This window comes from Mauremys mutica, chromosome 12, assembly GCF_020497125.1.
Source record: "Mauremys mutica isolate MM-2020 ecotype Southern chromosome 12, ASM2049712v1, whole genome shotgun sequence".
In the NCBI taxonomy this organism is placed as follows: Eukaryota; Metazoa; Chordata; order Testudines; family Geoemydidae; genus Mauremys; species Mauremys mutica.
The window spans coordinates 30,621,080-30,643,284 of record NC_059083.1 but is presented as its reverse complement, the minus strand read 5'-3'; the positions used below and the strand labels follow the sequence as shown (position 1 = coordinate 30,643,284).

The 22,205-nt window shown below is 45.9% G+C and overlaps 1 protein-coding gene across 3 annotated transcripts in view; it reads right to left on the bottom strand.

Annotated features, from left to right (window-relative positions):
• The window catches only part of LOC123347061 (butyrophilin subfamily 1 member A1-like), a 37,533-nt gene extending 15,697 nt beyond the window's left edge, over positions 1–21,836 (bottom strand). Inside the window, exons 1-3 of one of the 3 annotated variants that reach the window (XM_044984504.1) lie at positions 21,639–21,836; positions 10,109–10,224; positions 638–988 (exon numbers count right to left, since the gene is read on the bottom strand). In XM_044984504.1, coding sequence (XP_044840439.1) covers positions 638–988; positions 10,109–10,208 — 451 coding nt within the window. In that variant the 5' untranslated portion in view covers positions 10,209–10,224; positions 21,639–21,836. Of the gene's footprint in view, positions 1–637; positions 989–10,108; positions 10,301–21,638 lie in introns of those variants that run through there. The other 2 variants (XM_044984506.1, XM_044984505.1) reach the window with 2 other exon arrangements.
• Between the last annotated feature and the right edge of the window lie 369 nt (positions 21,837–22,205).

Sequence of the window (22,205 nt, the reverse complement as noted above, 5' to 3'; positions counted from 1 at the left end):
TAAGTGGAGCAACCTGGCCCCAGCTTGCTCTGATCCCTCGGCTCCCAGACGTGCCGCCAGTGAGTGCTAAGGGGTGGTTTCCCCCTGCCCCCCAAGGCTGGGAGCCAGGGGAGCAGAGTGGAGCGGGCTGGGGCCAGGTCACTCCACTTCCCGCCACCCCGTTAGTGTGTGGTCGGGCCTGGTTGCCCTGCACTCAAAGGGCGTCAGGAAGTAGAGTGACCCGGCCCCAGCCCGCTCCCGCCACAGAGGGGCTGCGTAGGGCACCAAAATGGCTAGGGATGGCCCTGCCTACTGCCCATGAGTGTGCTCTGACCCTGGGCTCTCGGATATTCTGATGTGGGGCTCTTTCATTCTCTCCTGCTGAAGCTGTTTCACTTAGGACAAATAATCATTTGCAGTCATTGGAGCAGGAGGATTAGATCTTGGGTCTCCTTCTAATACGTGAGAACCCTGATCATCGGCCTACAGATTATTCTCACTCTCTCTCTCTCTCTCTGGCCCAATGACTAATTTAGGATCTCATTTAATGACTAATTGGAGGATTTATGGGGCACCTGAATTTTAGACTTCGGTGTCTGACATGGGGAGTTAGGTGCCTAAGTACTTTTGTGGACTTTTACAGACACATTTTACTGACCTTCTACCTTCAGGTCCAGTACTGCTTCTTCATAAATTACATCATCTTGAACAAAACAGCGGTACTCTCCTTCATCAGAGGGTCTGACATTCACAATCCTCAAGGCAACATTCCCATCCATGATGCTGGCTTTCAAAAGCTCTGTCCTTCCATGATATTCTGGCATCTGCTGCTCATACTGATCCTTTCCATGCTGATACAGGTGCACAAACGAAGTGAACTCAGACCGGAACCATCTCACCTCCATGTTTTCAGCGCTCATCCTGGGGGACAGGTGACAGGGTAACACAGTGGCCTCACCCACAATGGCAGTGACAGGCTGATCAGGTCCAATCACTGTGAACCGAGATGCTAAAGGCAGAAAGAAGATAAAACAAATAAAGTAAATGTACTTCATATTCCCTATTAATCAATGACACTCATAAATTAGAATCTCTTTGTGCGTATTTCCTATTCTGTGCCTCTATTGCAGTGCTCTGTCATTGACTAGGACGTGTCCTGAATTTATAGATGAATTTTACAACAAACAATGCATTTGGATAACCATAAGTTATATTAGTTTTAATGGAAACTGAAATACTTTCTGCCATTATCCTTACAAGCAGCTCCAGATAGAATTAACTTGCATTTGCAAACCTTTCAAATCGTTGCTTTCTGTTTGAAACAGTTTAAGTTTTTTTGAATGTTATAAAAACGTATAAACTAAGTTAAAGAACATTATTAGGGTACAATTCAGGAAAGAATCTTTCTTCAGGAAGGAAACTTCCGCATGTGTTTAACTTTAAGCATAAGCTTAAATGCTTTACTCCAGTGGTTCTCACACTTTTGTACTGGTGACCCATTTCACACAGCAAGCCCCTGAGTGTGACCTCCCTTATAAATACAAAACACAACTTTTAAACACTAGTATTTAAACACTATTATACATGCTGGAGGCAAAATAGGGCTTGGAGTGGAGACTGACAGCACACGACCCCCATGTAATAACCTCGCAACTCCCAAGGGGTCATGACCACTAGTTTGAGAATCCCTGCTTTACTCAATCAGGAGCGAAGGTTGCCAAACAAAGCACTTAAATATTAGGAGATGCCAGATTGTGCTACTTTATTTCTGCCTCCTTTTGTGTATGATACAGTCTTCTGTTCTATGATCTCATTACTGGCCTTTCCACAAAACCCCTGTTTCACTCAGAGACTGCTCAACTGGCATCAATAGAGAGAAAAAAGAGGTTTCCTACAGCCAACCACTGCCTTGACTTGATGCTCACAGGGAGTACTTTGCTCATGAGCTCTGTGAAGTCAGCTGGGTGTTTGCGCTAATACATCCCCTCCCCTTGCCCCCCGCCTCTCCCCTCAGTTTTAATATGGGAGATAGATAGGTGGCCAGGAGACCTTCAAAGAAGAGTCTGAAATCCTAGAACTCCTTTGCCCCCTGTTTCCTATGGAATCTGCACCTACACAGTCCAAGCTGATTAGGTTTTTGAGAAGAAAATGGGCATGTTGAGGACATACAAGAAGGGCCATATTAAGAAACTGGATGGATGAGGTGTAGTTATTAATCCTGAAGGCCTGGGGAGACATTTTACTGTATTGTTACCCCCTTTCAACCTCAGCAGCTAGTCCAATTTTGGGGCCTGTTGGAAGTAGACATTGATAGAGCCTAGTATTCTCTTTGTTGCATTTTTTTTATTTATAAGGAATGTACCAAGTCCTGCTTCTCCAAATGCAGGAGGAACCAAAAGCGAAAGGAGTTTTGTAGCTTACAGCCCCAAGCCTTTCTAGCCAACAGACTCAAAAGTTCTCTCTGTAGCTTTTTCCAGGGTCACACTGTGGTCACAGGCGCCTGCTTGGCTTCTTTGCTTTTTTTTTGTCTCCGCCTCTCTCTCTCTGTTCTTGTCCGCTGTCAATTCTGCGTGTTCGCTCTCTCAAATCTCACACTCCCACACTCACCGGGTCACAATACCCAGTGGAAAACCTTCTGCCTGTCGTTGCCACCTCCTCCACACACCCAGCACATCCACAGTTCTATGTTTGGTCCACACTAGCACTTTTGTCGGTCAAACTTTTGTCGGGCAGGTCACTCCCCTGACCGACATAAGTTTCACCGATAAAAGCGCTGGTGTGGACAGAACTGTGTCGGCAAGAGAATGTGTCCTCTGCTGCTTGTTATGGGTGGTTTAATTATGCATAGAGCAGCTACAGGGGAGATTTTACAGTGGCGCAGCTGCAGTGGTACAGCTGTGCCGCTCTAAGGCCTGGTCTACACTAGGAGGTTATGTCGAATTTAGCAGCGTTAAATCGAATTAACCCTGCACCCGTCCACACAACGAAGCTATTTAGTTCGACATACAGGTCTCTTTAGTTCGATTTCTGTACTCCTCCCCAACGAGGGGAGTAGCGCTAAATTCGACATGGCCATGTCCAATTAGGGTAGGTGTGGATGGAATTAGATGCTAATAGCTCAGGGAGCTATCCCACAGTGCACCACTCTGTTGACGCTCTGGACAGCAGTCCGAGCTCGGCTGCTGTGACCAGCCACACAGGAAAAGCCCCGGGAAAATTTGAATTCCTTTTCCTGTCTGGCCAGTTTGAATCTCATTTCCTGTTTGGACATCGTGGCGAGCTCAGCAGCACCGGCAACGATGCAGAGCTCTCCAGCAGAGGTGTCCATGCAATCTCAGAATAGAAAGAGGGCCCCAGCATGGACTGACCGGGAAGTCTTGGATCTGATCGCTGTGTGGGGCGATGAGTCTGTGCTTTCGGAGCTGCGCTCCAAAAAACGGAATGCGAAGATCTACGAGAAGATCTCCAAAGCCATGACAGAGAGAGGATACAGCCGGGATACAGCGCAGTGCCGCGTGAAAATCAAGGACCTGAGACAAGGCTACTAGAAGATCAAAGCGGCAATCGGACGCTCCGGATCCCAGCCCCAGACATGCCGCTTCTACGAGGCACTGCATGCCATTCTAGGTGCGGCCGCCACCACTACCCCACCACTGACCGTGGACTCTGACGATGGGATAGTGTCCACGGCCGGTTCCTCGGAGATGTTTGCGGACGGGGAAGATGAGGAAGGAGATGAGGAGGACGAGGCAGTCGACAGCGCTTACAACGCTGATTTCCCCAACAGCCAGGATCTCTTCATCACCCTCACAGAGATCCCCTACCAACCCTCCCCAGCCGTTATCCCGGACCCTGAATCAGGGGAAGGCTCAGTCGGTAGGTGCTTTAAACATGTAAACATTTATTTTTAACAGAACAGGAATATTAACTATGTGAAAAGAAGGTCAATATGTACGGGGATAGAACAGAAATCCTCATGGGAGATCTCCACGAAGCTCTCCTGGAGGTAATCGAAAAGCCTCCACATAAGGTTCCTGAGGAGAGCGGCCTTATTGCGTCCTCCGTGGTAGCACACTTTTCCGCGCCAGGCTATCAACAGGTACTCGGGTGTCATTGCCTCGACGAGCATGGTGGCATAGGGCCCTGGTTTTTGCTGGCTTTCACGCAGCATGCGGTCTTTATCAGCGTCACTGATCCTCATCAGGGTGATCTCGCCCATGGTGGGCTGCTTTGAACTAGGGGAATGTTAGTATTGGGACTGCTTGCCTGTTCCTTTACATAACTGTAACCGGCGGTTTACAGCCACGTGGTGGAGGCGGGACAGGGGCAGCATACAGGGATCTTTTCCGGTGACAGTCGCGAGGGGGTGGGACAGGGGCAGAGTTCATGCTTTCCGGATTGCCGGCAGGAGGAACAGGCCAACGCTAGGAGCATTGCTTTGACCGTGACAGGAGGGCACTGCTATAAATTAAGTTTTAAGCAGCCAAAAGTCTACGGCTTACCATGTGTGCCTGCTCCACGAATTCTGCTGTCCTGCCCCGCTTGTCTGATCTCCTCTGCAAGACCCCAGGCAATGAATGCGAAGGCCGAAAATTCGAACTTGTCCTGAGTGCGCATGAGATAGGTGCTGTGCATGGTCTTGTTCACAGACACAGACTAGACTATGTTCATTATTCGCAAAAATGTATCTTTGTAAGGAATTCACTCCCTTTTTCCCATCACACAGCTGCGACTGTCTCCCGACCTACCCCGGCATCCCCCTCACAGAGGCTGGCGCAGATTAGGCGGCGAAAGAAAAGGACACAGGATGAGATGTTCTCAGTACTTATGGGCTGCTCCCGAGCCGAGGCGGCCCAGCAGACCCAGTGGAGGGAGAACATGTCGCAGTACCAGCGCTCACACAGCGAACGGGAGGACAGGTGGTGCCAGGCGACTCAAACGCTGCTTGGACTAATGAGGGAGCAAACGGACATGCTCCGCCGCCTTGTGGATGTTCTGCAGGACTGGAGGCAGGAGGACAGAGCCCCACTGCAGTGTATCTGTAACTGCCCTCCCCCGCTACAAAGTCCCATACCCCCCTCACCCAAAGTACCAAGAAGAAGGGGCGCCAGGGGCCGTGAAAACTGTCACTCCACCCCTGCAGAGTGCTCAATTAGAAAAAGGCTCTCATTCCCAAAATTTTGATAAGTCCTTTCCTTCCCGCCTCACCCAAGCCCCCGTCCCAGTCTCATCCCCTAACTGTCTAGTTGATAATAAAAAATACTTTTCTGTTAATTACTGGTTCCGTCCTGTTCTTTTAGAGGAGACTGTGTTTGAAGGGGGGGAAGGGGGTTGGTAATTGGACAGGACAGTCACCTTTACCAGTGTACAGACACGGGGGCAGGTTCAGCAGCAGGTCACACACACAGTGCAGTCACTAGGCACCCTGGTCAGTCTGGGAGGTGGTTTTCATGTTCTGTGTGGGGGGGGCTATGTGACTTTGTGGCGGGGGAGGGCGGTTAGAGATCTTATGCAGCGGTCCTTATCCTGGATTACAGAGCCACGCAGCAGGGGATCTGTAACCGTCCTCCCCCACCACAAAGTCACATAGCCACCACACACAGAGTCCCGGAGGAGGGGTGGCAGGCTCCGTTGAAACAACCAGTCCGCCACTGCGGACCGCTCTAGGAGCAGGAGTCTGTCATTCCTCGAGTTTAGAAGCGGTCTTTACATCACTACACACCCTACCCACCACAGTCTGCGTCCCAGTTTCAACCCTTTACCGCGAAATCAGTAATAAAGAAAACGGTGTTAATTAACAAAGTTCCATGTATTTTATTTTTAAGCGTGTGTTGGAAGGGGGGGAATGGGGTATGTAACTGCAGAGGAGAGTCAACATTAGTTGGGTAAAGAAACGGGGGCAGGTTCAGCTTCTCTGTAAACAAACTTAATAGTCACAGGTTACCCTGCTCGCTGAGGAACCTAGCTTTCAAAGCCTCCCGGATGCACAGCGCTTCCCGGTGGGCTCTTCTAATCGCACGGCTGTCTGGCTGGCGTAATCAGCAGCCAGGCTATTTGCCTCAACCTCCCATCCCGCCATAAAGGTCTCCCTCTTGCTCTCACAGAGATTGTGGAGCACACAGCAAGCTGTAATAACAATGGGGATATTGGTTTCGCTGAGTTCTGAGTGAGTCAGTAAGCTTCTCCATCTCCCCTTGAGACGTCCAAAAGCACACTCCACCACCATTCTGCACTTGCTCAGCCGGTAGTTGAAGAGTTCTTTGTCACTGTCCATGGCGCCTGTATAGGGCTTCATGAGCCAGGGCATTCCTGCAGGCGTCTAAACAGACCAGAGTTCCTGAAAACACGCGCGTCATGAACCTTGTCCAGCCATCCGACGTTGATGTTGGTAAAGCGTCCCCTATGGTCCACCAGTGCTTGCAGCACCATTGAAAAGTAGCCCTTTCGGTTAATACACTGGCTGGCCTGGTGGGCCAGTCCCAGGATAGGAATGTGAGTTCCATCTATAGCCCCACCGCAGTTTGGGAATCCCATCGCGGAGAAGCCATCTATGATGACCTGAACGTTTCCCAGGGTCACTACCTTTGAGAGCAGTAGCTCAACGATTGCGTTGGCTACTTGCATCACAGCACCCCCCACGGTAGATTTGCCCACGCCAAAGTGGTTCGCTACTGACCGGTAGCTGTCTGGCGTTGCAAGTTTCCAGAGGGCTATGGCCACTCGCTTCTGCAGTCAGAGCTGCTCACATCCGGGTGTCCTTGCGCTTCAGGGCAGGGGACAGCAACTCGCACAGTTCAAGGAAAGTTCCCTTACACATCCTAAAGTTTCACAGCCACTGTGATTCATCCCAGACCTGCAGCACTATGTGGTCCCACCAGTCCGTGCTTGTTTCCCGGGCCCAGAATCGCCGTTCCACAGTATGAACATAACCCATTGCCACCATGATCTCCACGGCGCGGGGTACCGTGCTTTGTGAGAGGTCTGTGCCACTCTCTGACTTCGTGTCCTCACCGCGCTGCCATAGCCTCCTCGCCCGATTTCTCAGCATCTGACTGTGAAAAAGGTGGACGATAAGGTGCGAGGAGTTGACAACGGCCATAACTGCAGCGATGATCGCAGCGGGCTCCATGCTCGCAGTGCTGTGGCGTCCGCGCTGTCACTCACCAGAAAAGTGCGCGAACTGATTGCCCGCCGGTGCTTTCAGGGAGGGAGGGCGGGAGTGATGGTTGAATGACGACAGTTACCCAAAACCACCCTTGACACATTTTTTCCCCCAGCAGGCATTGGGGGCTCTACCCAGAATTCCAATGGGCAGTGGGGACTGCGGGAACTGTGGGATAGCTGCCCACAGTGCACCGCTTCCAATGTCGACGCTTGCCCTGTTAGTGTGGACTCACAAAGTCGAATTACTGTCCTTAGTGTGGATACACACGTTCGACTTTGTAATATCGGTTCCACAAATTCAATTTAAGTAGAATCGAACTACTCTGGTAGTGTAGACATAGCCTAAGGTCTGTAGTGTGGACATACCCCATGCCTCTGCGCAGACTCTATTTAGTCTTGTTTTAGGTATGGCTACTTTATTCTCTTTTACAGCTATATTAAGCGAAAGGGTGCATGAACACACCAATTTGAACATGGTCAACTCAATACAGAACAAGATGTCGCCCAGCTCATAATAATTCATTTATTTTTTTACTGATGTTGATACACTTGGGAACTTGTGCTGATTTTTGTTCAGTTTTGTATAATGTAGTTAAATAGGGTTATTGTTGTTACGTTGCACTCCATATTCTTATGGAAATATGCTTATTAATACGACATGACAGAGTTTGAATAAAGCATTTCCAGTTATGTGACATATACTTGGAAAGGTTATAATCTGCTGAATGTGTTCATCCTCTTTGTATGCATGTGTCATAAACAGATAGTTAAGGGTTAATGTCTCTTTTACCTGTAAAGGGTTAAGAAGCTCAGTAAACCTGGCTGACACCTGACCAGAGGATCAATAAGGGGACAAGATACTTTCAAATCTTGGTGGAGGGAAGTCTTTTGTTTGTGCTCTTTGTTTGGGGGTTGTTCGTTCTCGGGACTGAGAGGGACCAGACATCAATCCAGGCTCTCCAAATCTTTCTCAATCAGTCTTTCATGTTTCAAACTTGTAAGTAATAGCCAGGCAAGGCGTGTTAGTCTTATTTTTGTTTTCTCAACTTGTAAATGTTCCTTTTTGCTGAGAGGATTTTGCCTCTGTTTGCTGTAACTTTGAACCTAAGGCTAGAGGGGGTACCTCTGGGCTATAAGAATCTGATTACCCTGTAAAATATTTTCCATCCTGATTTACAGAGATAATTTTTACCTTTCTTTCTTTAATTAAAAGCTTTCTTTTTAAGAACCTGATTGATTTTTTCCTTGTGTTAAGATCCAAGGGGATTGGGTCTGGACTCACCAGGAATTGGTGGGGGAAGGGAGGGGGGATGGTTAAATTCTCTTTGTGTTAAGATCCAAGGGGTTGGATCGGTGTTCACCAGGAACTTGGTGAAAAAGCCTCTCAAGGCTGCCCAGGGAGGGGAAGGTTTTGGGGGGACAGAAAGTGATCCAGACACTGACATTTCTGGCTGGTGGCAGTGTTACCAGATCTAAGCTAGTAATTAAGCTTAGAAGTGTCCATGCAGATCCCCACATCTGTACCCTAAAGTTCAGAGTGGGGGAGGAACCTTGACAGCATGTATCATTTCTATGTCTGAAGTTAGAAATATGAAGTGTAAACCGATGTTACTGTTACTAAGGTAGTTATGCCAAGTGAGGGCCATTAAGGTACTTCAGGAACTTGATGATTCTTAAGCAAGAAACGATGGGATGTTGATGGATTTGTTTTCCTGTAAGTCTGTGGGACGCCTGTGAGGAGGAGGGGGGATGGGGGTCCCTGCATAGGTGCTGACTTCCACTCTGCCCTGTGAGTGCTCAACTCCCCCTCCCATGGCCCCGCTCCTGCATCGCCCTCACCCCACCCCAATTCTACCCCCTTCCACAAAGTCCCTGCCCACCCTGCCTTTTCCCACCCCAGCTTCGTCCCCTCCCCACTCACATTCAACCCCTTCCCCCAAGTCCCCGCCTCTGCCCTGCCTCTTCTGTGCCTCCTCCCCCAAGCCTGCTGCATCCCCACTCCTCCCCCCCCGACCGTGGAAAGTCCTACGTGCCACCAAACAGCTGTTAGGTGGTGGGAGAAGCACTGGGAGGGAAGAGGAGGAACAGGGACGTGGCACACTCAGTAGGGGAAGATGGGACGAGCGAGCCAGGGGTGGGGGGAGCTTGGCTGTCAGTGGGTGTGGAGCATCTGCTAATTTTTCTCTATGGGTGCTCCAGCCCTGCAGCACCCACGGAGTCAAAATCTATGGGTCCCTGTGAAGACACGTGTCTGTCAGCTGATGCTGGAATCCATCTTAGATTTTATATTTTTCCACAAAGTGGGGGGAAAGTTTTAAGAAAGAGACAAAGGATTCCTGCCTTTTGCCAAATCTATAAAAGGGTATGAGGCTGGATAAAGGGGGAATCATGAGGACACCCCTGCTTACCACCCAAGATGCCTGCTGGAACTAACAGATACTGAACAGATTGGGCCAGAATAGAAATGAGTCTAGTCTGTGAAAGAAGCTTATTGGAACATCTTAGAGGGTAAGTGTAAATCATTGTTACCTGGGGGGCAAACAGTCTGTGCAGATCTCTCTTAACTTCGAGAAAGAGGGCAAACAATATGAACTTATACATATAAAACTTTATACAGTGTAAAATGAATGTATCTGAGGTTCAGGTCCCATTGGGGCTCTGCACTGGGGTGCTGAGGCAAGTCCCTTTTAACTGAGCCTTCCCAGAGCTGAGTTGATCTCAGTGTCTGTATTCTGCAGAGGGGTGTGGCCCTATCTCTGTGTCTGTGCTGGAGGAGGCCTGGAGGGTCTGGCTTGGCAAGACAGAGGCAAGGGGTGCCCAGGCTGGCAGAAGGGTTAGGTTCAGTGGTATCTCAGCACATCAAGTGACAGTCCCAAGGAGGTCCTGACGAGGGAACCCATCACAATTGCAGAAATCATACAAATGAATAAATCCTGTAAGAAGCAGCAGAAGCTACAGACATTACCTGATTCCAGCTTCTGAACATAAAATGTAATGAAGAAAATGATGAAATCAGGTAGAGAGGAGCTGGTTATGGAGCTGTGGCAGATTGAAAGACCCTTCATCTCAGTGTAACTTGATCTAAATGACAGGACAGGGGGATAAAATAACAACAAAAAAATGTATTGAGTGTAACACAGTCACAATGATTGAAGGCAACGTGGATGCAGAGAAAATGGAAAATTATGAACAAGGTACATTATTGGCAAAACAAAACAAGACCCTGCAGCACTCAACTTAATTGCATTTCTCTGGTTCTATGTAACTTTCAATAACGTTCTGAAGGTTGCATCTGATCAAGCCCAACATTTCATGGAATACTCCCGACATTGATCAAAAGCTGTCTCCTGAGCAAGGGAAACCAACCAATGTGCAAATCAAATTTTTCTTAGCCAAAAATATCCCACAGTAGGCAAAGGTTGTTAAAAGTGAACTATTGAAGATACAATGGGTCTGGTCATGGCACAAAACCAACCCAATCACAGTTTTCAGTCCATTTGCCAAGGCCTTTGAGAAAAGTATATAGCTGGAGCAACGCAGAGACACAGACCCTTTACCTCCCCAAGGTTCCCCTTCTTTAACAAAGGGGTGAGTGTAATATCGTCTCCCTGACGCTCTCCTGAAAAACATGGAGCAAGTCAGTGCCAAAAAGGGTCCAAAAGGCCTTGCAAAACTCAACAAGCATTACCAGGTGTCTTCCCTGGAGCATTTAGGGCATGTGACAATGTATGGATTCTGGGGGACATTTGAGCATATTATGAATAATTAAATGCTTGTCAGATGGATCCCAAACAAATGGCTGCTTGTGCATTTGATGGAGCTGCAAACTTCTCTGGAAGACATGGTGGAGTATGAGCTTTGCTCAGAGAAAAGTGTAACCCTAATCTCTCCTATATACACACTGCAGAGGTCATCTACTCCAACTAGTGCTAGTACGAGCTGCAGACTCTTCAAAAGACATTTAAAAAGCTATACATTTAATGTCTTCATTATATTCTTTTTTCAGCAAGAGTCCAAAAAGACTGAATATCTTGGAAAATATAGAAGATACACTGGGACTGAAGTTCAAATTAGTCCAACCTGGGAAAACCTTCTGGCTTTCTCATGAGTGATCCTTGGCTGTTGCCTTAAAATTACTCCAGCCGTTATTACTGGCTTTGGAAAGAATCTACCAAGATGGGATGGCTCTAAGTACTGAGGCTGGTGGATTACTTTTGCTACTATGTTCAGAGAAGACTATTGCCATTCTCTCTCTTGTAAGTCTACTGTTGAAACCACTTGGGTCATTAAACAATGCCATCCAGGCATCTGCTACAACAGTAGTAGATCTTTGTCCAGCAATAGAAGCTATATATGGATCAATCAGAGAGCTACCCATTGAAAAAGTACTGGAAGAAGCAGAGACTTCAGTCCAGAAGTTGACTAATGAAGGCATTTATACTGAATCTTTAAGTGAAGAGGACAAGAAGAGTTTGTTAAGACAACTGAAAAAGCACACAGACTTGATTCTTAAAAATCTACAACAGTGAGTTCTAGATTCTACTCAACCTCGACGTAGCTTTTACAGATCCCTGTCCATAAAACACTGACAGTTGAGTGGAGTGAGGCTCTACCAGAAATGGGGGCTGCCATGTGCTCAGGACAGAATAGAGAATTTGAACACAGAGTGGAATATCATACGAGGAATGAATGAAGATTTAACTTCAACTTCTTTTTTATCATCGCTAGTGGCTCAACCCGATCTTTGTGCTATGTTTCCTGGGATGAAAGAAGTAGGAATTCATCTCTTGCTACTCCCAGTCACAACAGCTGCAGCTGAATGTTCTTTTTCATCATTGAATAGAATTTTGTGTTCTGAAAGAAGTCGCCTTCTGCCTGATCATGTGAATGAACTAATGAGCATATCAGTTGAAGGAATGGAAGTACCAGACACATAAGAAGCCACCGAAGATGAACGCATTGCATTCAAGAAGTTCATTAACAGAGTTGTGCTAAATTATAACAAGAAACCAAGAAGGATGTAGATGTTGTGCTTCTTAGAAGGCTTGGAGTAGCCAAGTTTCATTTGTGTGATGATTTTAAAACATGCGTTAATTCTAATAAAATGGTCATGCAACATTTTTCAGTTTTTACTATGGTGCCATACAGCCCACCTTCACCCTCATGCTCTCACTCCTCATCAGCTCTGAACCTCCCCCCCCAGTAAATTCGAACACCCGCCTTAATTTCAACTCCTGGGAAAAACACTAGGGAGAGCTGGGACTGGAACCACGTTGTTATACCAATAAAAACTAGCAGGATCTTATTAAGAGGGATAAGGCAAAGATGCCACATTTATTGTAAATACCATAACAAAACAAAAGACAACAGTAAACAATGTTGTTTTACTACTTATTTCTATCACTACTTATTCCTTACACACACACACTCACTCACTCATTCATTCAGGTTCTGTATAGGTGTCATAGTTACCAGCCTAGACGTTGCTCATGCCAAGTTACTGGCCAGGTATCTTGGTCATGAGGATGGAGCTGAGTCTGTGTCAGATGCATCTGATGCTCCTGGAGGCTGGCAGCAGAACCATAGACTCAAAGTTCTCAGTCTTTAGAGTCCAGTTTTATAGGAATGTATTCCTATGTCAGTCCATGAGAGTTGCTTCATTTTGCTGTTGCTAACTCAATCAGCAGGTAGCTGGCTCCATGTTGTCAGATGCTTGTTTTTCCTTCCTTTGAGGGGGTGGGGGGTCATTTGGTTGATCCCACTTGACACCTTCTTCAGCCGACACTGAATTCTTCAGGCTGGTAACTCCCTAACCATTCATTCACATACATTCTCTATCTTAATCACATTTAGTTCACTGTCTCTTTACCTTTTGGGGTGTTACCAATTTATGTGAGACTCCCTGTCTTTTAACAAGCAAAGATAAAGTGAGATGAAAACTTACAGAGGGTGGGGGTCTCTATCTATACACTATAACAGCTACTGTTTTGGCTTACTTAGAGTTAATTAATGTTTAGCAAGTTTTATACAAAGTATTTCTTTGAGCTTAACAAGTTTTATACCAAGTATCTCTTTGAGCAGGCTTCACACAGACACAGCTGGTGGCTTGCAGGTTAGAGGCTAAATGTTGGTAATCACAAATTTACTTCTAACATAAACCTTAAGTTATAAAGTATCAATTAACAATAAATCATTTCTCATATAAACCATGTTTAATATAAACCTTCTTTAATATCCCTACAACGTCACCTCCATGTTCTCAGCGCTCATCCTGGGGGACCGGTGACAGGGTAACACAATCTCTTCACCCACAATGGCAGTGACAAGGTGGTCTGGTCCAATCACTTTAAACTGTGCTGTGGAATGTACCCAGAGATAAAGAAAACAAATGCAGAGAGAAAATCATGTACCTTTAATTAGTGGTACACACAAGACAGGTCCTGTTTTATGTATTTTATATTCCATGGAACTATTTCATAGATTTAAAGGCCAGATGGGAGAATTGTGATCACCTGATCTGACCTGCATAACATAGACCATAGAATTTCCCTATGGCAAAGCACTAGCCGTCCCTGACTGGGAAGTGAATCCAGACTATGGCAATGACAGCACCAAATGCTGATCACTAGAACAGCAGGGAGAATGAATGAACACTCTGTGTTCTGAATTTACATATGGATTTTTTTAAATGTATTTGTGTAATTGTTATTCATATAAATATAAATAAATGCTGACATTCTCAGTGCTCATCCTGGGGAGCAGGGTAACAAAACGTGATCGTTGACAGTGTCAGTGATAGCATGCTCAGGGCTAATCATCGTACACTGTGGTGTTAGAGGTACCAGGACTAGGGCCAGCCCTACACCAAATGACGCATCTTTGACACACATTCTTCCATTTATTAAACCGTTGAATACCTTTTTAATCACATTTGTATCTCATTTCATGACGTTGATGCACAATTTATCTCTGTCACATAAGATGATAAATTTGCATGCTAGGATCTGTAAATCTTATAGAAACTTTTTAATTTTAAGAATAACTGAAATGTGCTAACATCAAGAAATTGAATTGTGCACCAACATTGGGTGGACAAGTATTAAATAGTGTTACAGCAGGTGACACTTAGAATGGTAACAGGGCCAGATTTAGGGGCATTTTACTTCAAACATTCTATTTTCCCTTTTATCGCTAACAACAAAAACAGCACCCGGAGCCTGGCACCCGCCATGTCCGGCACCCCAGGCAGTCACCTGTCCCTAAATCCAGCCCTGACCAGGACACAAATGAAAAGTAATTCAAAGAGAAAAAATATTTTACATCTACCCCCTCAATTCTTCTGCCCCTGGCAGTAGCGTGTTCTGCATAGAAAGTAGGATTAGGCCTGGTAAACTAGGGAAAGAAAGTGGAGGAAATTTTAAGTGACTGGGGACCTGATCCCAATCCTGCTGATGTCAGTGGAAAGAATCCCAGTGATTTCAATGGGATTTGGATCAGCATCTCAGGCCCTTGCCAGCTTTCGGTGCTCAGGTTTGCAGTGTGGGAATCCTGTTATCACCTGAGGACTAGTTGGCAGCTTCTGCAGACTGTCACCTCCTGTTTCCTTATCTGTGCTCTTCAAACAGAAATCTGTGACCCTCGTGCTGGGATCTGCTCTGGCTCCCAGTATATTTCTGGTGCAATTCAAGGTGTCTGGTTTTTGACACATGAAGCACTAAATGGTTTAGGACCAGGCTACCACCTCTCTCCTGATGGTGGCGGAGAGCAGCTGGAATGCTCAGTCTTACAATCCCACTGGATTTAGTGGGAGAAGAATGGTGGTGAGAAGCTTTCAGTGAAGGATCTTCAGCTTTGTAACACCCCATTGGTCTGGTACATGTAGAGTCCATTCTCTGTTGGGAAGGGAATGGCTGGAAGAGGATGTAATTGAGATAAGGTGTGTTGGGGAGTTATTAGTCCTGAAGGCTTAGGGAGACAGCAGGGCCGACTCCAGGCACCAATGGAGGAAGCACATGCCTGGGGCGACACATACTAAGAGGTGGTATTTATTCCATCCATTCTCACGGTGGCATAGTCTGGGTGGTTTTTTTTGTTTTTGTTTTTTCGATTGAGGCAGCAAAACTGGTAGAGCCGGCCCTGGGAGGTAGGAAGGTGTTTTTAAAACAAACCAAACAAAAACAAACCAAACTGCTATTGGTCCATTTACCTTTGTATTTGCAACTAAAGAGAGAGTGATGGGCTCTCTTTATAAATATAAAACCTAATCATTTTAATGCTTTAGGTTTGTATTACACCACAGTAGAAGAGTGTCCATCCAATGAGCTGGGCCTTCTTGGCAATCTTTACAAAATACATGTATGAACAGACTGACAATTACCCCCAGGTCATATCAAATAGTCCAGCACCAACAGAAACCACAGCTAAAAAACAACAAGTATGGCCCTGTTCCCGCTCTGTGCTTACATTTACACACTGGGATTACTTCCATTGACTTCACTGGGACTGCTCACAGTGCATAAAGTTCAGCCCATTTGTAAGGCACTGCAGGCCAGGGGCATAAACAAAAACCTCTAGGAAGCCATAGAGGCCGTGAGGATTCCTACCTGGTTCCAACCTGTGAACATAAACAGTTATAAAAAAAATAATAAGACCAGGCAGAGAGGAGCTGAATCCGGAGCTCTGGCAGAACGAGAGAATCATCATCTTCACTGAAACGTCATCTACAACAGGAAGAGTAAAGAGAAAACAATAGTATAACTTCATAAGTAGGCTGCAGTGATTAGGACAAGCGGGATATTAGAGTTCAAGGAATAGAAGATTGCAAAGGACCTATTAAAGAGGGGGGAGAGGGATAGCGATAGCTCAGTGGTTTGAGCATTAGCTTGCTAAACCCAGGGTTGTGAGTTCAATCTTTAAGCGGGCCACTTAAGGATCTGGGACAAAAATTGGTCCTGCTAGTGAAGACAGCAGACTAGACTCAATGACCTTTCAAGGTCCCTTCCAGTTCTATGAGATAGGTGTATCTCTCTCTTTCTCTAAATAGGGATAAATGCATTATGTGAACTCATTTGCATATTATGCAGTGACAGCAATCATACCATAGTCTGCACAAAAAAGAGCAGATCAGTGTAAAATATTAATGTCCCATGACCCAAAAGAGAGAATGAACTCCTCTGAATATAAATTAAGGGCAGGATTTTGAAAATCATTGAGCACTGGCCTAATGGTGCCCCACTGAAGTCAACGGGAAAACTTGAAATGACTAACAAGGCAGCAAGGTTAGACCAAGACTGAGAAGTTTTAATAATCTGACCCTAAAATAGTAGGTGTGAGGATATTTCAGTTTTGTAATTAAAACAACAGCTTTAGAAATTTTTTTTCATAACAATCCCATAAACCTCCCTCCCTCAGACACAGATTTTCTGTTCCCATCATGGGAAACAATAAGCCAGTGTAACAGGTAAAGTTGAATACGCTGTACATAAAACATAGCAGGTGGGAAATAGATAGGAACAGAACATGCTATGATAGTTTGTTTTTATTGCCATAGCATGTAGGCACCAGTCGCTGATCAGGACCCCATTGAGCAAGGTACTGTACAAAACATGTAACAAAATCCAGATCTCTGCCCATGTAGGAGATCCCCTCACTCATGGAGCTCTGTTCTTCCACACAGACAAAAAAATACATGTTGGGTTTTTTTTAAAAGTTGCCTTTTGGTATCTGAGATTTTAGGTCACACTCAGGTCATTGTCTCAAGCTTTTTTTCTGCAGTCACAAGGGCTAGAAACTTTCTTTAAAAATTAAAACTGAAATTCTCGCATAATCGCAGGACAAGAACAGGTGAGTTTTTATGGAAAATATAAAATATTTCAAGACTCTCGATAAAATTATGAAAGAATTGACACCACTTGAATATATTTCAATATATTTCTTTAAACAATACATGAAAGAAATGCCATTCAGAACAATGCAGAAATAACCACAAACACTTTCTTGTGATTTGATTTTAAAAAAAAATTCAAAATGAATTTTATTTCAAGTAGATTTCAAATGACAAGCTCAAACTAAAATGAATGAAAAGATTTATTACTATTATGTTTCTCCTGCATCATTTCTTTTAAAAAAACAAAAACAAAAAAAACAACACGAGAGTGAGAGCAAGAAAATGAGAAAGTCCCAAAACCCACTGCCCCAAAATTAAAGTGTTTGTGTCCATTCATTTTTTTCAAATTATTTCAAGCTGTTTTTTTTAAAAAAAGGAAAGATCCATAAACATTTCAAATCAATTGAACAAAAATCATGCAATTTTTTTGATGAAAAATAATTCCCCCTTTTTTAATCATGTCCAGAGATACCCTCATGAATTCTCCCCGCTGATGGTTTTTCACACAGGGAATAACCTGTCTCACAGTTTCTAATATGGGCCTCTCTTGCCATTATGCCATCAAATCTTCCCTAAACCCAGGACAATAAAATCACCCCTACTGGCCACCCTTCTGCAGCTCTGTGGCCACAAAGATAGGAGGCAACGTTAATTTATCACAGGATAACAATGCAGTGTGTATAAACTGATCACTCAGTGGTTGTTGTGGATCACTTGACATGCATACAGAAGACCAATATGAAGCTAAAAGTGATGACATGCCCTCATTGTCCAATTGCATTAAAGATTCTGGCCCAGATTCAGTAATTAACTCCATCCCTATTCAGCAATAAATTTCAAAGGGTGCTTCACTTTAGCCACATGCTTAATTCCCACTGATCTCAAAATGATTAAAAGCTGTAATTTGTTTCCATTGATTCTGGACAAAACTAGACTTTTTTTCCTTTAAAGTATCAGAAGCAAAGGGACTCAGCCCCAGAGTCAGGTCAAAAACTACTGACAACAGGCAGGCCAGGAAACTACACTGATTGCAGTTGAGTTTGCAGCTCTATGTTTATATAGTCTAAATACAGGAAGTTACTTTGTTACAAATCTCCCTCTAACTTCTCTAAAAACTGGATTGGGCCCAGGGTTGAGTGAAACACAGTAACAGAGGAAATGAATTACTTACTGAATGTACTGTAAAAATCAGGGTTAGGGCCAACAAAATAAACTTGTGCTATAAAAAGTAAAAGTGGTAGAATTAAAAACTCCAAATTACAAATCAAAGCACAAAAACCATAGCAAGTGCTATAATAGAAACAGATGGAATTGCTAAAACCAATAACAATTACTTAAATTTTTTTGATGAGCATTAGCTATTAAAATACAAAATAAACAGCACAATGACATGCATTGCACAGTGATTATACTGATAAATGACAAAGTGTTCAGAGTAATAAGAGTAATAGAAATAACATTTTTAAAGGAGCAAAACTATAATTAAAATGGATTACGAGAAGAGAGCACAATTCAGGGAATCACAGCAGCAGATAAAACAAATTTGTGAACTGTTGTGAGATTTCACGGAGACATATAGTGATAAGCGACTCTTTTAAATACTCAAAATGTGTAACACAGAGTTTGAGGGAATGTAGGTAAATTATTTCACAGCATCAAGTCTCCTGTAGCAATAAAGTAGCACAAGAGGCAGCAAGTTTGTATATTTTTTGGTGGTGTCCAGAACAGGTCCAACGGAGTTTTGCTGTGGGAGGGGTTTGGCATGCAGGCTCTGGGAAGGAGTTTGGGTGCAGTAGGGATGCAGGCTATGGGAGGGAGTTTGGGTGAGGAGTGCAGGCTCTAACCTGGGGCAGGGGATTGGGGTGCAGGAGGGGGTGCGGATGTGTGGGCTCTGGGACGGAGTTTAGCACCTCAGCACATTATATAAGAGAAAGGAACTGCAGTGACTTTATATTGACATAGAAACTGACAGAAGACTCTTTTAAATACTCAAAATGTGTGAGGCAGAGTTTGAGGGAGGGATTGTACGTATAATCTTTCACAGCATTAAGTTTCCTGGCTGTAACAGTAAAGTAGCACCTCAGCACTAAGTTTTATAAAATAGAGAGACTCTGCGGTGTCTAAGCACTGACAGTCTAGGAATTGGGAGGGGCCTGTGTCTTTAAGACACAGCCCCAGGAACCAGCCCTCTGCTCCCATGCTGACATGCAGCAGGGTGGGATTTAAAGGGCTCGGGACTCCCCGCAGCAGAGGGAGCTCCAGGCCCTTTAAATCCCAGGCCCAGCCCAACTGCCGGAGCTGTGAGGGGGGGATTTAACGGGCTCGGGGCTCCCCGCAGCCGCAGGAGCTCAGGACCCTTTGAATTCCCACCTGAGCCCAGCTGCTGGAGCTACAGGGGGGATTTAAAGGGCTCGGGGCTCCCCACAGCGGCCGGAGCATCGGGCCCTTTAAATCCCCACTGTGGAAGCCAGTGCAGTCCGGCACAGCGTACTGGCTCTTGCCGGTATGCCATACTGGACCTAACCAGCTTACTTTCACCTCTGGGAAGCACCCACCTACCCCTCCATCTGGCCCCCGCTGTCGGAGGGAGCCAGCCCAGTTCATCCCCGGGGTGCTCTGAGACTCTGCCCTCCCCCAGATCACAGCGCTATGTGCCCCTGGGCCTGCCTCTTGCTCTCGCCTGTGGTCTGAGCTAATTGTGCTTCTGCCATGCGCTGAGCCTGCCTGTTCTCAGGGCCACATTGGTCTGAGCTGGGTGTGTCTGTGCCCCACCCAGGGGCGGCTCCAGGCACTGGTATGCCAAGCACGTGCCTGGGGTGACAAGCCATGGGGGGCGCTCTGTCGGTCGCAGCGAGGGCGGCAGGCAGGTTACATTCGGTTGCATGCCTGCGGAGGGTCCGCTGGTCCCACGGCTTCAGCGGACCTCCTGCATGCGTGCCGCCGAATCCGTGGGACCTGCCAAAGGCAGCCTGCCTGCTGTGCTTGGGGCGGCAAAATACCTAGAGCTGCCCCTGGCCCCACCCCTGTGTCATGCACTGAGCCTGCCTGTTCTCAGCACCGCATCAGCTTCTGACCCCCCCCCCCCCCAGCATTGCCCTCCAGCCTGTGCCTGGGATGCACTTGGGCACACAGCTGGATGCCAGGGAGTGTGTGAAAAACATCACCGGATTCAGGGTAACCATAGGTGGGTTTTTTAATAACTTCAGCAAAAAATGATTTGGGAGAAGTTTGTTTTCTGTGCAAACTTCCTGCCTTTCACCATCAACCCCTCCCCCCATCTCTTTCCCCTCCCCCTCTCATGTCATTGAGGGAGAGTGGAGACTTTCTGCAGGAACGGAAGGAAGCCAACTAAGCAGGGATGGTCTGTTGGGTTGTGTCTAAGAATTTTACACCTGATATTTTTAACCTGAGGAAAAATATTCATCCTTGTGTGACCCTTCTGCCAGGTGAAGTCGGCAGCAAGAAGGGCCGGGTTCAATATCCAGGGGTGCCTCTTAACAATACAGCACAGAACCAGCTCGAGTCCCCACTCAGTAACCTGGGACAATTACAGATCACCCCAGTTGCCTCTAGAGTCAAAACTTCCCTCTCTCACAAGCACAGAGTGTGGAGGTAGAGAAGAAACATCCAATAAAATGGAGGACATTAACCCGGCATTCACTCGGGAAAATGCTGCACACAGGATTCATAAGCATAGTACCACAATCAAAACACCCACCCCTGAGTACGTTGGCCAGTGTCCTTTTGCCTCAGGGTCTTAAGTCCAACAACCAAAAGTTCCTTTAACGCGCCCCTCTCTGTTCTCTCCAATGCACCCCACTCACACTTGATATCCCTGGTCAGGGAAGACCCAAAATTCATAGATGCATTCACATGAGTTCACCTCCCACCCAGGAAAAGGTGGAAGGGGAAAAAAATGTCACTTGCTCCTCCAGCCATTCCATAGCTCCCACTGGGATGTCCTATAGTCCCACCACTTAGCACAGCTCTCAGTGATTTCAGCTGTTAGCAGGGAAACCTCACCACTAGTGCAGGCTACACTGTGTCTTTCACCAAAGACATTGTCCTATAGACCTGGTTATCAGTGATTTCAGCTCTCGTGGTCACTTAACAAAACAAAAGACTCTCCATAGAGCCTAAGAAGATTTATGTCTAAAGAAATCAGGCCTATCATTCTTAAGCAGCACTCACACTACCAGACAGAGACACCAACACCCACCTCCACATAGATTTGGCATCTGAGCCCCTTGCTTAGTGGATTCAGTTGAGTTAAGGGTGACCCTCCCTCAATCAGGATAAGGTCAGCACAGTTTTGCTGCCCTTTACTCACACAACCAGGATAACAACATCCCATGCTCCCTGCATTCAATACTCAAGTGATTTGTAACCCAACACCAGCCAAAACTGGTCACTTGGGCAACATTACACAGCTTCGTCTGCTAGGTACCTGGGCAGAGTGGGTGTATTCATGTAAATACAGCCTGGTCCTGAAGATTCTCTCTCTCACACACACACACACACCCAGCTCATCGCTAGCTGTCAGGGTACGGTTCATTCACACTTTGCATACACCCAGGTCAAAGGATAAAACAAAACATCATTCCCCTACCTTATGTCTATGTAACAAATATCAGCACAGCTCCAGGGTCTCTGGGGAGCTCCTGCCTCCCCCTTTCCTTTGAGTTACATAAACTCCAGCAGGAGCCTTTTTAATAAAAGTAGTTTATTCTAAAGTATGGATTGTTTCATCTGAGCATCTGGGGTAATTCTAGTGGTTTGTAATGGATGTTTAAATCCTTCCCTCTCTCTGTGCACTGACTGAGGCTCAGTGCTAGAGGGGGAGGAGGGGAATGGCAAGAAATCACATGATGTTATTGGAATGAAGAGACAAAGACAACTCAACATTCCTTTTATGGACCACAACTGAGATTTCTGCCAATTCATCCGCAGGGCCGGTGTGACAACAGAAACAGCTCCCTTTTCATGTATTCACACACAAACAAGTGAAAGAGCGCGCCTCAATTATCGAATAGCTCAATTTGGCACATTAGCCAGGAGGAAGCAGAATGTGTGTTTTCGACCACAAACCCTGTCCCTTCTGATTCGCAACCCCATGGACCAAGTGGCAGCAAGTCCTGAGCAGGAGCCCAAATGGTTACATTGCGTGGCAGAAACT